This window comes from Trichechus manatus, unplaced genomic scaffold (genome assembly GCF_000243295.1).
Source record: "Trichechus manatus latirostris isolate Lorelei unplaced genomic scaffold, TriManLat1.0 scaffold00029, whole genome shotgun sequence".
NCBI classification, from domain to species: Eukaryota; Metazoa; Chordata; class Mammalia; order Sirenia; family Trichechidae; genus Trichechus; species Trichechus manatus.
This window is the reverse complement of record NW_004443965.1, coordinates 2,718,627-2,736,980: the sequence shown is the minus strand read 5'-3', so window position 1 is coordinate 2,736,980 and position 18,354 is coordinate 2,718,627. Positions and strand designations below refer to the sequence as shown.

The 18,354-nt window shown below is 42.0% G+C and overlaps 1 protein-coding gene across 1 annotated transcript in view; it reads left to right on the top strand.

Moving 5' to 3' along the window:
- The first annotated feature begins 2,594 nt into the window (after positions 1 to 2,594).
- Positions 2,595 to 18,354, top strand: part of THBS4 (thrombospondin 4) — a 49,921-nt gene continuing 34,161 nt past the window's right edge. The window contains exons 1-2 of the mRNA XM_004374462.1: positions 2,595 to 2,734; positions 7,415 to 7,618. Coding sequence (XP_004374519.1) covers positions 2,647 to 2,734; positions 7,415 to 7,618 — 292 coding nt within the window. The 5' untranslated portion in view covers positions 2,595 to 2,646. The remainder of the gene's footprint in view (positions 2,735 to 7,414; positions 7,619 to 18,354) is intronic.

The following is an 18,354-nucleotide window of genomic DNA, read 5'->3' as shown; positions in this document are numbered from 1 at the left end:
ACAATATGCTAATTTTTCCTTTTGCTGCTTGGTTTAATTTGTTCCCCATAAGCACCTAATGTATATTTTGTAAGCTCTCCGGGAGATTCTGATACACCCAATCAGTTAAGAGTCACTGAACGGTGGTTCTCAAAATTTTTCACATCACTCTCTTCAACGAAAATCTCACTCTGACAACCACTGTATAAAGCATAAAAAAGCAAAGTTGCTCTGCTTGAAGCAGAGGTTGGGAGCCTGGAACCGCCTCCCACCCAGGCCATTCTGGGGACACGGTTTGAGAACTTGAAGATTCACAAGTCTAGTCCATCCCATTAGTTTACAGTCACATTGCTTAGAAACATGTAAACTCTGTGTTTCTCTTCAGAGCTCTCTCATAAACATAGGGTGATCCATTTCATACAGGCAATTTAGTGTAATGCGATGAAATAAAGCCAAGGTTAGACATATTTAGATCTCAGATAGAAGCTGGCTCTGGAGAGAACGCAAAAGTCTCCAGGTCTTCAGCTGTAGAATGTAATCCTAATCGGTAGTTTATCCTAGCCACCACCCGTACGCACTTTTTTGTACTGTGGAGGCTTGCGTGTTGCTACAATGCTGAAAGCTATGCCACTTGTATTTCAAATACCAGCAGGGTCATCCTTGGTGAACAGGTTTCAGCAGAGCTTCCAGACTAAGACAGACTAGGAAGAAAGGCCTGGTGATTTACTTCTGAAAATTAGCCAGTGAAAATCTTATGAATCACAACAGAATATTGTCCAACTTGCTGCATCAGGCACGCCATCAGGAGGGCTCAGTCGCTGAAGGAGTACATCACATTTGGTGAAGTAGAGGGTCAGCGAGAGCAAGAGAGACCCTCGGTGAAATGGATTGGCACAATAGCTGCAATGATGAACTCCAACATACCTGCCATTGTGAGGATGATGCAGGATCTGGCAATGCTTGGTTCTGTTGTCCATAAAGTCACCATGAGTCGGAGTCAACTCAGTAGCAGCTATTTATCTATCATCTATCTATCTATCTATCTATCCATCCTAGTAGAAATTAGATGTCACAACATAGTTTGGGAAGAAGATAAGATGGTGAGTTCATCTTAGTGTTTAGCAAGTGTTTAGGAGGAAGTATGCTCCTGGAGAGCCTTCAGGGTTTGCTCAGAAGAGAACCCAAGATGTGCCTTCAAAGCCTGACCAAATGCTGATCTTCTTTTTAGAAAACAAAAGAAGTACAAAAAGTAGGAGGGCTGACGGGGACAGTCCCGTCACTAGGGTTGGTGTCACCCAGTGCGGTAACTCATAGTTTCACCCCTCATACTAATTACCACAATATTGTTGCTAAAACACCAGAAAATTTGACAAAATCAGCCACTATAAAAACACTAGCAGAAATGATAGATTGGCCCATAAAATGAATAATATCACCATGAGTACTGTGCTCCTCAAATAATTATCTAGATGAAACCAAGTGGTTAACATTTACCCTAGACCAAAGATGAGAAGACTAAGGGGGGACAGGGAACCTAGATTAATGGAAATAGAAAACCCAAAACAGAAATAACGACAATGCTGATAACATTGTGAAGAATGTAACCAATGTCACTGAATAATATGTATATAAATTGTTAAATGAAAACCTAATTTCCTGTGTAAACTTCCACCAAAAACACAATCAAATAAAATAAAATAACTGGCAGCAACACGCTTGTGCAGCCAAAATCACGGGATTCAGTATCTTTGGGTAATAATGACAGCTCCGGCCAGAGTGCATTAAAAAAAAAATCAAACCAAACTCGTCGCTGTAGATTAAAAAGGTAAATTAGCATAGAGTTTTAGCCTTGTAGGTATACTGAGGAGCCTTGGTGGTGCAGTGGTTAAGAGCTTGGCTGCTAACCAAAAGGTCGCCAGTTCTGAATCCACCAGCGGCTCCTTGGAAACCCTACGCGCAGTTCTACTCTGTCCTATAGGGTCGCTATGAGTCGGAATCGACAGTATCACCTGGTGCGGTCCTCTCCCCGTCAACCCCCTAGGGACGCTACTGATGGGGACCCAAGCTAGTGGGTCAATGTCCACTTTCTCCGTTCCTCTCCTTTCTTCCCCTTCATCTCTACCCTGTCCCCCTTGGGTGCCTCTGCCTAGTCCTCACTTTCTCACCAGCGCCCTACTGCCTATCCTCGCTCTTCTCACCCTCCTAAAGCCCCTCGCTAGTCTGTCTGGACTGGCGTCTGTCCCCAGCCCGGGACTCGGTCCAGCCCGTCTCATGCCCATCCCCACACCGACGCCTTTCTCTCCGCCGCCCATGCTCCGCTCTCCGGTCGCCCCCACTCTTCCCGGGGAAAGGGGATCCCCGCCAAGGGGGCCGCCCCGGCGTCTGTCCTCCCCCGCCCACGGGGCCGGGCGGACCATAAAGAGCCGGGCCGCGCCGCCGAGGCCAGCGGAGAGCGCCCGTAGCTCCGCGTCGGCCGGCCAGGAGGCGCCCCAGACGGCAACCCCACACCCCGTCTTCTGCCCCGCGCCCGGCGCCCCGCGACGCGCAACCTTCTGCGCCTCCGGCAGAAAGCCGGGACCGAGGGGCAGGGCACCGCTCCAGGACACTGAGGCAGGGCCTCTGCTGCTGTCACCCGCTGGCCCCCCGCGGGAATCAGGAAGAGCCAACATGTTGGCCCGGCACGGAGCTGCCTTCCTCCTGCTGCACCTGGTCCTGCAGCCGTGGCTGGGGGCCGACGCCCAAGCCACCCCCCAGGGTAAGTGGGCTCGGGCCCCGCATGGGGGCGACAGGCACAAGGTCGCGCAGTCTGCGGAGCCCGCGATCCCGCCCTCCGCTTGGGCCAGTGGAGAGACCAACTTGGCGCGCACTGCTCGACCCGTTGCTCCTGGGGCCTTGCTTGGGACCCCTGGTATGCCCGTGGGTCCCGAGTCAAAGCATATTGTGGTTGGAAGCGGTGACTCAAGTATGGAACTTTCTGAAATCGATTATCCAGTGATGAGACCAAGTCCCAAAACGATATTTGTGGGGATGCAAAACTTATTTTCAGTCTCTGCAAAGAAGTGGGGTTTACTTCAAGACTACCACATGACCCTAAACCTTTAAAACGTCCTGTGTGGTGTAGGGTGACATCTGGGTTCTGCAGGAAGACCGGTTTCCATCCCCTGAGGCCTTTTCTGGCCCTCCACTTGGCCCTTGACCTAAATCCTTCGAACAGCACAGGGGCAGCGTTCACCCAGGTTGAGACCGACACCCCTGAGGAAGGCCCAGCATTACTGTTTGCCCCGATACCTGTCCTTTTCTGCTCTGACTTTGGTTGAACCCTAAAAAGGAAACTCTGTTTCAGGAGTTGGCTTAATCCCTTGGTTATTGAGATTAAATAGAAAAAGGATGGGCAGAGAAGTCAATCTTTTGCTATGAAAAGATAAAAATTCGGTAACTACTTTGAAAAGACATCTGGATAATCAATCCTCAAACCTCTTTGTGAGATGAGGTGGAAATAGCTATTGGGCAGGAAGCATTTAAGGTTAAACAGAATTTTTTTTGTAAAGACTGAAAGGAAGAAATGATTTAAGCAAGGAATTCTTAGGACTTTAACTGGCTGTCCAGCACAGTGACCTTCATCTGTTTGAAACTGGTGCCCGGAATGGTTTATTACTGACTGAGAAAGTAAAACTGGAAAAGATACGGCACTTGAAGTAAAAGTGGTTCTTCACCGCAAATACCCAGTGGAAGCTTTGTGAGGAATGCTTGGGAGGGCGCTCTGAACTCTCTTTACCTCTCAGCATTTCAGTCATCACCCATTTAAACTGCATTTCACCAAATTACTTATCTTGATTCCATACCAGGCAACCAGAATTGTGGTTTCAGAGGGTGCCGTTTGCTAGCTTTTGGTTTGGGTTAAAATATTTGAAATGCTGTGGTCTGTAATATTTATTCATTGTGATGTGTGCTTCTAGCAAGGTAAGAAAGGAAGCTTACTGCAGTGATTATTTGGCATGCTTGAACCCATGAGTATAATATTTGTGTTACATAAATTCTTGACATTTAAACATACAACTTCATGGTGTGCCTTGGGTATGGATTCCCATTTCTCCTTAGACAAAGCTTCCTGACTGTTTTATGGAAACTTGAACACAGGCTATACAACCTAAATTATCTGGTTAATTTAGTTACTGTAGATGATCTGATTAAGTCAAGTTTCTGCTTGATACTTTTATTGAGTTATCTAGTTTGCAGTCATCAGCTTAACTGGGTAATTTGCTTATTTCCTTTTTTTCCTCTGAGCTGCATTGCTAGAGTCTTAAATTAGTGCGTATATCATTTACATACCATGGTAGTTGGGTTCATGGGTAGCGGTAATTTCACTTCTAACACTAGAAGATTGTACTTAGACCCTGGTGCTATTCCCAAAATGTAATAACATTAATAGAAAATTATAGTGCCTCATTTCCTTTTCAAAACACTCTCTAAACTCATTACTAACTAATCCCAACCCTGCTTCTTGAGAGAGAATCGGATCAGACCATCTGCACAGATTTAAGTGTGGCAATTTTAGCTTGAGCGAAATTATTGGCATGATCATAGTCAAAACAAGAATCAAGAATTCCAAGAGGTTAGTTTTGAATGCAATTCCCATACCATAAACACACATCTCTTCTCTGCAAATGCTTTGTCCTAAGTGACGCTTTCCAATGTATTGCTTTATTTCCCTTTCCCCTTACTGGTAGAAATGTGAAGTTTCCAACTCTCTGGAAATTTCAATTTTTAATTTTCCTTTTGAAATACAGTAGGCAGCAGTCTTCATGTTTGGGGGGTGTGGAGTGCTATAAGGAACAGATTAGATATTCTGCTTCCCAACACTTCTAGTATTAATTTCATTATCTGTGAAAGGTCCTCTGGTGCATGTGAAAGAAACAATATAGATCCAGTTTGAAGGCAGGTTGTCTTTTAAACACTGTAGACATTACTGAGAAACTGTTTTACCTGTTTGTTTTCTAACTTTTATTCATTTTTTCTTATTACAAAAGCAATACTTGCTCACTGAAGAAAAGAACAGAACATAGGATAAGGAAAAAACAAACTTAAGATTATATAACTCAGAGATAGGCACTATTAATATTAACATTATGTTGTATAGTCTTTCAAACCTTTTTTTTTCATTTTTTCTTTTTAAAGTTGTGCTGACTTCCCCCATATTGTGTGTTATCTTTGCCTTCACCAAAGTTGACACTTGTCTACTATCTATTTAGTGATTTTCCCTCCCCATCCTTTCCCTGCCTCGTAACCATTAAAGTTTTCTTCTGCGTGTAAACTTTTTCTTGAGTTTTTATGATAGTGGTCTCATACAATATTTGTCCTTTTGTGATTGACTTATTTCACTCAGCATAACATTTTTCTATGCAAATATTTATTTCAAGTGGGTTCATGTTATACATATCATTTTATAATCTTTTTTTTTTTTTTTTTGCTTAATTCATCATGAACACCTTTCTATATCTGTAAGCATTCACCTGCATTACCCTTTTTCATAGACAGTATTCCACGTTTTGGAAGGACAAACATTTTAGCCAGGGCTCTAATATAGGAAATAATATAATTGTTTCTCATATGTTGATATTGTAAATAACATTTTATTAAATAATTGCAGTGTCCCGGGATGCCTTGGGGTAGCTTTAGTGATCCCCGTAATCTCTGTCAAGCCCTTCTTTCATTGCAAGGGCAGTTTATGTCTTCATAGTAAAGTGCTGTGCTAACAGAGCTTCAGGTTTCCCACCCCTTCCAATTAGAGTGCTTCACGTAAGTCCTTTCTATATAGAAATTCTAGAATGACCACTGGTGGTCAGTATCCTTGTATCTAAAAAATTTACCGTATTTATTCATTATTTTGTTAGGATAGATTTCTGTAAGTGGGATCGTTAGAACAGAGAGGGTGCATAAATTTTTTTAAAGGAGCATGCATATTTTAGGGTCTTTGATACCGTTATTTAAACTGTCTTCAAAATGTTTATACTAGTTGAAATCACACCCAGAAGTATACAAGAATGTTCACTTTCCTGCACCCTCACCAAGAATGGGGTGTTACCATTTTATTGTTTTCCAGTTTAAGGGTGAAAATAAGATCTTACTGTTTTAATTAGCAATTCTTTCATCATTAGTTAAGCATATGAGCATTTATTTATGTACTTACTGGCCATTTGTAATTCTCTTCTTGTGATTTGCCTTTTCATGTTTGTTGCCTATTTTTTGATTAGAATGTTTATCATTTTATTGATTTGTAACAGCTCTTCAGAAATTATGGATATTAACCTTTTAGAAACTAGATTGAAGAAGCCATGGTGGCATAGTGGTTAAACTGCTGGGCTGCTAATCAAAGGTTGGCAGCTGGAACCCACCAGGTGCTCCACAGTAAAAAGATGTGGCAGTCTGCTTCCATAAAGATTTACAGCCTTGGAGGCAGTTCTGCCGTGTCCTGTAGGGCTGCTGTGAGCCCAAATCGACCTGACAGCAATGGATTTGTTTTTTGTTTGTTTGGTTTTTTTAGTAACCAGATTATTGTATCCAGGAGACAGCTCTAGGTGCTGAAGTGCCTGCAGGATATTGGATTTGTTCAAACAACATTCAAATAAACTATTAGAAATGCTAAGTAATTTCTAATGAAATTACCCGCATTTGACCTTTGCCTTTTAAATGGCTCTGAGTGTACTCTCTCACGGCTTTCATAAATATTATAAAGCTTTTGAGAGAGAGTCCTGCTTGCTTAATCAAAGGGAAGTTATACAAATGTAGATTCTAGTTTTCATAGACCAACTCTATCAGTCAGGGTAGAGTCTGAAAATATAAACCAGTGTTTTGTTTTTTATCTCCATGTTTGTATTTTTTATTAGAGAGATATTGGAGAACACTGAGGTAGCACAAAGGTAGCAAATAATTTTGCTGACAGTATCTCCCCCCCACATCTATGCTTTCTGCAGCAGTCTCTGCGTCATTTATCACTTACCAGGAAAATACAGTTGCCTGTGGCCCCAGAAGTGTATAAGGGACCCCAAGAAATTCACTAGCTGGGGACACAAGGAAAACAATGACTTTAGATGCTCTCACCTGTCCCCTTGTATTTTAAGCCTTTTGTGCTTTTCCTAGTGGGTATTTTCAGAGCTATTTCTTCAGCCAAATCCAGTGTTGTGTTTGCAAATTTTTTGAGGGCCTTTTTTGAGGGCCATAACTCAGTGGTGAATATTGTGCTGTATTTCTTCTGGTTCAAATGTCTAGCCAGTATAAGAAGGATAAGCAAGAACTGGTGTGTTTGGCAATGTGGAAAATGATTACAAAATTAATTTACATTCCTTTATCTGTAGTTGTCAGATTGTCCTCCCATAAAACATGTTTGCCCCAAAGTTAAATCTTTAACTAATTATCCCTTTCTCCTCATCCCCCCCAGTCTTTGACCTTCTACCCTCCTCCAGCCAAAGGCTGAACCCAGGCATTCTGCAGCCAATCCTGACAGACCCCACCCTGAATGAGATCTACGTAATCTCCACCTTCAAGCTGCAGACTAAAAGCACAGCCACCATCTTTGGCCTTTACTCTTCAACTGACAACAGCAAATATTTTGAATTTACTGTGATGGGACGTTTAAACAAAGGTAAGCAAATTTACAAAAATCATTGTCTTGAAAATTGCCTTTTCATATTCCAAGATTTGGGGTCTACTTTCATTAAGTGGCTTCCTTGTACAATTTTACTCTCACCCATCGTTCATTTCAGTTTTCAAGACTAAATGCTTCTCATTGTAAAGTTACTTATAATAAGGAGTGGGGTAACGTTGGGAAAAGGAATAAATAATTGTTTGTGGCCCAGATGCCCTTGACATTGTCCCACCTTCATGTTATTCTGGACCCAGTTCTGGAAAGGACAGGACCCAGGACAATTAGGCCACCTACAACATTCTTACGTTCCCTTGGGAGCATCTCACTTAAAAGACATATCTCCTAGCTCTGCAAGCATCTTCCTGGCCTTAACGAAGAGAACATACCTCAACCAGTAGAGCAAAGTGAACCCCTCTCTTTCCTACCTGATTCATGCCAATTTACCCACCTCTGTCACGTGTTTGATCCCTGTGTTGTCATCTGTTTTTACTGCCAGAATGAAATACTATAAGCATTAAGAAATGACTCCCAGTTTTTTTCATCTCCTTCCCTCCACTCGTGCCCTGGGGACAACACCTGTTCCTACTTATTGAGGAATGTGACAGATATGTGTTTGTGCTGCCTCATGCATTTAATAAAAATAGGAAGACAGGTCCCTCTGGCTAGATTTTATATTTATTGCAGTTTACTTCACAAAGTAGACATTCTGAGTGTTTCATACTCTCTCTTCAATCTAATTGTGATGGAACACTTAAATCTGCAGGTATTAGGAGCGGAAAGAAAGTCCTAATTCTTAACCTTCATAGAACTATAGAGTTAAAAGCAAGACTTGAAGTGGAGGAGGAATGGGGCTTTAACCCCTTCTTTTATGTCTAGTTCTAGCCTCTACCTTCCCTCCTCCCACCCCACTCCCAAACCTGACTTCTTTGTTTGTTCCTCACAGCCTCCGTGAAGCAGGCTGCGATGAGGCTCACATAATGAACAGAGTCTGTGGACAGGGTCAGCAGATGGTTCCACCGTTCCTGCCCCCCTTTCCCCATCTTCAGCTATGATGGGAGGTAGTTTAGTCCATCTCTCCACCTCAAATGAGACAACTCCATTTTAGCTCACATCTATTGAAGGAACTGCTCTTCTTATAACTACCTTGCTACTTGGTCTGTGATCTGTAAAATCACTATTATTCATCCAAATATCAGAAGCTTCTCACTAAACTCTATTTCTCTGCTCCTAGCTTTCCACCCTCACTGAATCTCACCCCTTATTTCTAAATTGGTTGGTACCGTTTGATACATTGTGGGATGTTTACATTGCCTGGAAACACAGGAAGCATCTTCCCCTGAACTGATGCTTTCTGTTTTGTCTACTTTATATAAGCAGGAGCCACACCAGATAGATGGGCGGGTAAGTGTGTAGGGAAGGAAGCTGTGAGGGTGTTTCCTCTGAAGAATCACCAGTCATGTGACTTAGCTGTAAATACCAGCTGATCTCCCTGTTAGAGGAGAATGTGGAAGGGTTGATGAACACCTCTCCATCCTCCAGCCTATTAGAGAACATAAACAACTCTTAGAAAACATGAAGAGTCCTAAAAGAATCCAGAAATGAAAATTCTCCAAAAAGAAACAGGACTACATACTAGTATTAGCACTTGGAGAGCTGAAGAATGTGGAGCAGAGAAGAAATTTCACTGGAGCGACAAGGAAAGTACGAAGATTTGCCATAGCAAATAATAAGGAGAAGCCATTGGCTCCATTACATCCAAGGAAAATATCTGGCATGTGGTTGTGACTCCCTGTTGAGGTATTCAGTGGTGGCCATGCAGGCCTGATATAATTTATGGAGGGTGTAGGGAGGATTATCTTTCTGGAGGCTGAGCTCCAGACATTATTCAACCTGCCAAGGTTTAGCTAATCTCCTCTTCTCTTGATTTACATGGGAAACAGTGAAACAGCCAGAAGAAATCAAGATGTATCTCTGCTGACTTAAAACACTTGAATAGGAAATAGAAAGCATCCTTCCCTCCATTAAAGGCCATGATTTGGCAGGGGAAGGAGGGTGACTACACAGAAAATCTCAAAGAGCAGGATTTGGTTGTCTGCCCTAGGTGAGTTCTTGGAACCAAGTAAAGTGTAGCTCCTGAAGACTACAAAGAATGTGTTTGCCTCTGCTTCTACTTTCATCCTCTCCAAGTCACTCCGTCCATGACTGTCTTATTACCATTCCCAAAGCACAACTTAGATCAAGTCACACCCGCCCTCAGAGACCTCTGGTGACTACCAGTTCCAAACTGAATAAGGCACAAATGCCTCAGGTGAGCGTTCAGGGCTTTCCACTGTATGACCCAACCTTTCCAATTTATCCCTCTTCCCCACCCTCCATGCAGCCTGTGCTTCAGCTAGATAGATTGTCTATCATTTCCTGGACCCATCTGTGCTGTCCCTCCTCTTCCACCCTTTTGCTCTGACCATCTGCTCCCCTCGGTAGATGCTCTACACAATCTCTAGATACCAAAATCCTGCACATTCAAGACATGCCTCAAACTCCTTTAAGAATCTTTCCTTATCTGTCTTTGTACCTCTCAAGGAAGGCACTAATCTTAGTTTACTTCTGGGTCTTCTCTCCAGTAGATTGTAAGCTCTGTTAAGTCAGGGACTGAACATATCTTAACTCACCTTTGTACCTACTGCAGCATGTAACACAGTGCCTTGTCCATAGAAATGGCTTGTGAACAAACTGAACAGAATAAATGGAGGCTGAGAAGAGTAGCCTTGCTTGTTAAAGAAGACACTCAATTACAGAAATGCTGGAAGTATAATGCCTGGCACATATAGATGTTCAAAAAAGATTTTTGAATGAATTTTGAAGACCATTCAGCTGAGGACTTAATAAGAGAAATTCTTTATCAGATTATTAATAGTAATACAGATGGTATAATCCTGCTAGAAATAAGCGTTCCTCACAAACTACCTGACTGGATAGAAGACATGGTTGATGCTTTTATTGCACCTGGGGTAGAGGTAACTTTCCAGTTTGTAGCCTGAGTTTGAGTTACAGCAAAAAAACTTACTGTGTCACCAAGAATACGTCTCTGAATCTGTCTTTGACTCTGTTTCACCATCTCTAAGTGGCAATGCTGATAGCTGGCTGCTTCACAGGTTTATTGTGAGAACTGAATTACATTAGATACGTCGCATTTTTTAGACTATGAAGCTCAATAAAAATTTCAGGTTCTTTTATTATATACTATTGATAGGAGATGTCTACCATTTAGGCAGTTGTATGCCAAAGATAATGATTTGGTCAACTCTCGACTTGCTTTGATGACAGCTTCACCTTTCAGAAAAAGGAAACAACCAGGAAAACTGCGCCTTTAGTCTTAATTTGATTGCCATTGAAGAGCAACTTGGTGCTGTGGATATGAAGGGAACCCTGGGAATTTTCGGTAATGACTGGGGAATCAAGCTCCTCAGACTAGAAATGTTAGTGTTGTTACCGTGTGCCAGCAAGTCGATTCCAACTCATAGCAACCTTATAGGTCTGAGTAGAACTGCCTCATAGGGTTTCCTAGGCTGTAATCTTTACAGAAGCAGATTGCCAGGTGTTTTCTACAGAGGAGGATTTGAACCTCTGACCTTTCAGTTAGCTACCAAGCACTTAACCATTGCACCACCAGGGCTCCTAACCTAGGAATAGGTGATGTCAAAAGGTTCAGAGTAGTGGTCTGAGGCCTGCTAAGAGACATGGGAGAGCCGAGAAACTAGAATTCTGGGTCTAATAATGAACAAGGGGAAAGGAGGTGCCTCGAAAAATAATGAATAATAGTTATGGAGGAGCCCTGGTAGCACAGTGGTTAAGCACTTGGCTGCTAACTGAAAGGTTGGTGATTTGAATCCACTAGCCACTCCGCGAGAGAAAGATGTGGCAGTTTGCTTCTGTAAAGATTTTAAGCCTTGGAAACCCTACGGGGCAGTTCTACTCTAGGTTGCTATGAGTTGGAATTGACTCGATGGCAAGGGGTACAGGTAATAGTTATGGAGCCCTTAAGCAATGTACCAGGACTGTGCTACAGGCTCACCACTCATTTTGCCTTTTAACTTTCACAATATTCTTATGCGGTGTTCTTAGATGAGCTCACATTTAAAGGACTCGTGCAGAAAATGGAAGAAAGAATTTTAAAACTTGACACGAAACTATAAAAGCAGGATGGAAAAGCTGAGCCCTAATTGAGTCAGTTAGTGAGTCACACATAAGATAATGAAAGCGCTGTTTTAGCTATGTTCAGAATGAGGAAGGAATAAATCCAGAGCCTGGAATAGGTAATGCAAGATTAACAGATGATAGAAATAAGTCATACACACTCAGTGCTTACGTTTCTATCTCACTCATCAGGGGAAGTGTTCTTCAGGTTGTCAAGAATGGACCAAGCATTATTATAAGAAAGTAAAAACCCAGGCTAGATGAGGAAATAGCAGGAAAACCGCCAATTTCTTTAATGAGTTTAATTGTCCAGGTCCAGGTGAATATATCTTAGGGTAATCAGTAAAGAAAGGGATAGTGGAGCCACTGTTGGTAACATGTAGAAATCACAGAGAACAGAAAGGTCCTAAAAGACTGGGGACAAGCAAATGTTTCGATTTTATAAAGAAGGGAAATGTGGATTCTGACAATCACAGGCCAGTGAACTTGAGCACAAATACCCAGTGAGTTATATTATTATTTACATATTTGGGGATACCCTGGAAAAGAAAACTCTGATTATTTGAAGGTAAAATGGGTTTACTAAGAATAAGTCATGCCGTTTTTCCAGATTGTTCCACCACCATTAGCAGAAACTCAGTGTCCCCTAGGCAGTGAGACCCTCTCTTGCCCTCCCTCCCTCCCAATGTAACCACTAATATGTTCTCTATACATTTGCCTATTTCAAATGGGTGGTTTCATACAGCGTTTGTCCTTTTGTGATTAGCTTATTTCACTCCGTATGATGTTTTGGGAGTTCACCCATGTAGCATGTGTTGGGACTTAGTTTCTCTTTATTCTTTAACATTTGATTTTAATTTGTATTTCTTTACTGGAATTCCATCATCCCTACATTTCTAGCCAAGTCTCCCTGAGGTACACTGGATACAGATTTGTTTGTTTGGCGAAAGGGAGGGTAGAGAACAAAAATAATGGTATTTCAAAACTAACCTACATACTGGAGCTCTTGACCCATCAATGAATGATAAGCATATTGTACAACAAATACTAATGGAACTTCCCAGAAATAGACGTAGTCTCATGCTCATACAAGAAAAAAAAAAAGGAAAAACATGCTAAAGTTTGAAACTGGTAGATCAAAAGGATGCTGTAAACATAATGTATCTTGACTTTAGAAAAGGATTTTATGAAGTCACTCATTACATATAATTAATATAAAAAGACTGAGCTTGATAATAATACTGTTACGGATTGATAAGTCACCTTATAGCCAAGTAACTAGTGGCTTTTGGCAAGGCTGTTTTGGGCATTGAACTGTTCAACATATCAATGACATAGGTGAAGACATAGACAATATTTGATTGTTTGCCATTGGCACAAAACTGGAAAAGAGAGTTGAACTTGTTGGATACTATCATCAAGATTCACAGGACCTGCCAGGCTGACACAATGGGCCACAACCATCAGATGAAACTTAACAAGAATAAATGTAGATCCATCATCTAGGAATGAAAAGTAAATTGCAGAAGTACAGGGTGTGGCTGTTCTACTTAACAATAATAAGAACCAATCAGCATTTAGCATAGTGCTCAAAAATCTTTGTTGAATAAATGAAGGAAGGCAGGAATAGATACTGTGAAGCCCTGTTTTTAAAAACTCCTTAAATTTTAGGCTTTATTCATGCATACATGTCAAGTTAAAGAAGATAATACTCCCACTGTACTTGTAATTGTCCAGACTATATCTAGAATACTGTGTCTAGTCCTGGACACCTTTCACAGGGACACTGTCAAACCAGAGATTATCTTGAGGAGAGTCACCCAAACAGCACCCATCTGGACACCATTTTATACCACATTACAAATCAAAAAATTTAAGGAGCTAGAGAAATAAAACAGCCAGACAGAAGACATGAGAGATATGAAAGTCACCTTAAAATATTTACAGAATGTCATTTGAAATGAAGATAAGGCTAAATCTGTCTATAGCTCTGAAGAGTAAAATTAGAACCCATTGGTGGAAATCAGAGGAAACAGACATTGGCTCTGTATTAGGGAAATCTTGGAGAGCTTTCCAGAAGTGAAATGGGTTTCTCTGCAAAGTAATGAGTTTCCTGCTACTTGAAATGTGCTGGTAGAGGCTGAACTTTTTATTGAAGGGATTTGTGAAGTGAGAGATTAAGCTGAAAGACTTCTAATGCTAATATTCTGTGATTCTACTAAAGCTAGAGAGGCCCTGTGGGTGCTTAAGAAATTCCTTTATGGTTCTCTCCTACAACGTGACCTTGGGATTCTGTGCACACTCCCAGCTTTCTCACCTACCAGATAGTTGTGTACAATGACAAGTCTCAGTGTTTCAACATATAAAACCCTGTACGCATACTTAATATTATGCCATGTTTCAGTGGATGATTTCTTTGCATTAGATGCATACATGTGCTTGTGTGTATATGTGTGTAGTCTGTAAACTTTACATTTGTTCAAACTACCATAAGAAAATTTTGAAACACACAGACTGCATTTATCACAGCTAGAAGCCCCCCACAGTATTTTCAGGAAAATCAGTTTGATGATTTACCTTTTCTATGTACTTCCAAAGCACTGAAGTTACAAAGACCTAGTGTTCAGGGCATACAGAGAAATAAGCAAAGGCAAACAAGAATATCCCCCACAAGACACATTAATGGCAAGAAGGCATTTTTTAAAATATACGATGATCAAAAAAGAAGAGGAAAGATTGCCAATGATGGCTTCTGTCATATTTTTAGAAGTGCCAAAGAACACGGTCATTTGCCAAGCAAAGCGGAAAGCCTGGACTACCTTCACGGGTTTGCTGCCTGCAGGTCAGCTCACACTGACCTCCTTTTGCCCAAGGAAACAAAATATTATCATTCCAGTTCTTTAAAGCTGGCACCCTCCTTCATTGCTTTACATTCAGCATATACTAATAGTTTTTGACTACCAGGTCCACTTTTTTAAAAGCAGTTTTGAAAAGCCCTTCCCGAGCTAGCAATATTTCCGAACTTCATTGCTTGTGCTTGCTTTTTCATCTCCTGCCAATCACTGAGTCATATTTAAATAGGCTAGGCTACATAGTTCCTGTGTCGGGCTGGTACCCATGCATAGACATGTAACTATTGGATACGGCCATAAAATCAGGCCCCAAATAATCAAGGACACAGAGATGCTAAGTTTAGAGGGAAACAATCAGAAAACCAAACCCATTGCCGTTGAGTCAATTCCGACTCATAGCGACCCTATAGGACAGAGTAGAACTGCCCCATAGAGTTTCCAAGGAGCAGCTGGTGGATTCAAACTGCCGACCTTTTGGCTAGCAGATGTAGCTCTTAACCACTACGCCACCAGGGTTTCCCTAGAGGGAAAGGACTTATGTAAATATGCCAACAGAAACTGCACCCTCATTTTTTTAAAAACGTGTCATTGTGGGTAACAAAAATCAGAGTTGACGTATGAATACTCTATTTTATCTATTTTTCTCCTTCAGTAAATGTTGTATTTGGTACTGTCAGGTGCTATGAAGTATGGGAAAATTAGTAAGAAATAGGAGTTTATGCTGTAGTAAAGAAGATAAGAGGTAAACACAAGTAAATACACTAATACCTACATTTGTATAGCAGTTTATAGTTTTGCATTTTCTTATTTGGTCCCCGCTGAAAACAAAATGAAGTAGGAAGGGCAGGTATTATTAACTCCATTTAAGTTTGAGAAACTGAGGCTTGGCAAAATTAACTGGCCCAGGGTCACATAGCTATTTAGCCATGACTGGGGTCTGAGTTCTGGAAAAGTACACCTTGAAAAGTACCAAGAAAGTGTTAAGAGAATATGATTGAGAGAGAACTTCCAACTTTGCAGGGACAAGAAATACTTCAGGGAGTAGGCTACATGTGGGTGGATCTTGGCTTCAGGTGTATAGTGTTGCTGGAACAAGAAAGCAATAGAGAAGAGAATATTCTGTACAAAAAGAATATAGGACAGTTCTCCTCTGTCCTATAGGGTTGCTATGAGTACAGCAAAGAGTTTTTTTGGTTAGAGAGCTATTAGGAGTCCCTGGGTAGCACAAACAGTTGAGTGCTTGGCTACTAACTGAAAAGTTGGAGGTTTGAGTCCACCTAGAGGTGGACCGGAAGAAGGGGCTGGCGATCTACTTCCAAAAGGTCACAGGCATTGAAAACCCTATGTGCATTTCTACCCTGAAACACATGAGGTCACCATTAGTCAGAATCAACTCAACAGTAATTGGTTTCGTTTTTTGGAGGGAGCAATTGATGAGGCAGTGGTGGTTCAGTGAGGGAATTTTCGCCTTCCATGAGGGAGACACGGTTTGATTCCTGGCCAATGCACTTGGTGTGCAGCCACCACCTGTCTGTCAGTGGAGGCTTGAGTGCTGCTATGATGCTGAACAGTTTCCAGCAGAGCTTCCAGACTAAGACAGACTAGGGAGAAAGGCCTGGCAATCTACTTCCAAAAAAAAAAAAAAAAAAACAGGCAATTAAAACCCTATGGATCACAATGGTCTGATCCCATTGTTGATGTGGTCACCATGACTTAAGAGCAGCTAACAATAACAACAGAGAGCTATTGAAGGACTTTGCTTGCCTGTCTGCGTGTCTTAGTAAGGCAACAACTTGATCAGAACAGTTCAATAAGAAGCTTGTCTATCAGTGTGAAGAAACTGAGTGTGAGGAAGTAGGAAGGCGAGTTAAGATATCCACAGAAGAACCCAGAGATGCAACAGAGTAGAGGCAGAGAAGTTCTTTGAGATAGGAATGCCTGCTGACCCAAAGCCTTCAGTTTAATCACAGGGGCACCGAGTTCTCTGTATCAGCCTTGTAGGATGACCAGGCCGAAATCACCAAGCAAACTTGTTTCAGCTGGTGGAGAGTGGGAAATGAGCCTGAGAACTGAATTTACCGCAGCTGAAGAAACAGAGGTGCACCCATGGCTGTTTTCCAAGTACGGTGCTCCCCTGAGTGGTGACCGGGTAGAGGAGTGGTGAAGCGGGAAGGAGGACACTCCTTCCAGCTTCAGGGAGGCTGGCTTCTCACTCCTTACTGGTGGTGAGAAATGATTATCTTACTCCCTCTAGTATTTTCCCTGTGCTGTTTCCCCCATGCTATGTGTGTGTGTTGCAGGGGTAGACGACCCAGTAAGCAAGGTGTAATGGATTGAATTGTGTCCCCCAAAAATATGCGTCAACTTGGTTAGGCCATGATTCGAAGTATTGTGTGGTTATCCTCCATTTTTTTATTGTAATTTTATGTTAAAGAGGATTAGGGTGGGTTTGTAACACCCTTACTAAGGTCACATCCACAATGTAAAGGGAGTTTCCCTGGGGTGTGGCCCGCACCACCTTTTATCTTACAAGAGATAACAGGAAAGGGAAGCAAGCAGAGAGTGGGGACCTCATACCACCAAGAAAGCAGCACCAGGAGCAGAGCACATCCTTTGGACCTGGGGTCCCTGCGCCTGAGAAGCTCCTTGACCAGGGGAAAATTGATGACAAGGACCTTCCTCCAGAGCCAACACAGAGAGAAAGCCTTCCCCTGGAGTTGATGCCCTGAATTTTGACTTGTAGCCTACTAGCCTGTGAGAAAATAAATTTCTCTTTGTTAAAGCCATCCACTTGTGGTATTTCTGTTATAGCAGCACTAGATGACTAACACACAAGGTAAGCACGGGCTTACGAGTGCTTACTTACTAATCTGTAGTGAACAATTTCACGTTTTTCATCTTGCTAACTGGGTCGTCTGTCCCTGTTAGGCACTGGTAAATTTGAAAAGAGGCTTCGATTCAGTAGGAAGGTGCTGTGGGGTTGGGAGAGAGAGAGATGCCAGTCATGACTAGAAGCAGAATCTTTGACGTGGTGAAAAAAAGTGAAATTGTTCACTACAGATGATCGGGTAAGCAAAGTAAGCACAGTCCTTACCTTGCCTATTGGATAATCTGCCCCTGGTGTGTTGGGCCAAGACGGGGGGGCGAGGTAAGCACTGGGGAAGGGGGACTAGAGAGGAGAAAGGGGAGCATGTCTGTTCTCTCCCCAACCCAAGGGTACTTCCTCTGGAGAAGGTTAAGGAATCTCCCACCTAGCAGGCTGCAGGATCCTGGGGACAGAGTTTTAGGCCATTTTCCAGACTCAGTAGACTGATGTGAAAATGTTGAATTTCCTGAGCAGATGCCTATCTGCCCTCTAGGGTAGTCTTAAAGCTCTGGAGATAAGTACAGAGGCACTGAAGTAAGGAATTTGCAATAAAAAATAAAAATGAAAAATGGAAGCCACAAGAGAAACAAGAATTACTGGATGAAGTATGAAGAATGGTAAATGTCAAAGCACTTGATAATTTTTCTGCTAAGAGACATTGCGAAGATGGAAGGTTCCATAATTCTTCTTCTCCTTTTTGTCCCCTTGCTATTGTAACAAGATCTAGGAGCATGCGGAATTTGTCATTTCGGTGTTGCACAGCCACAAAGGCAAGGCAGAAATACAGAAGCCACCATAAATGAGGGTATGAACACAATAGT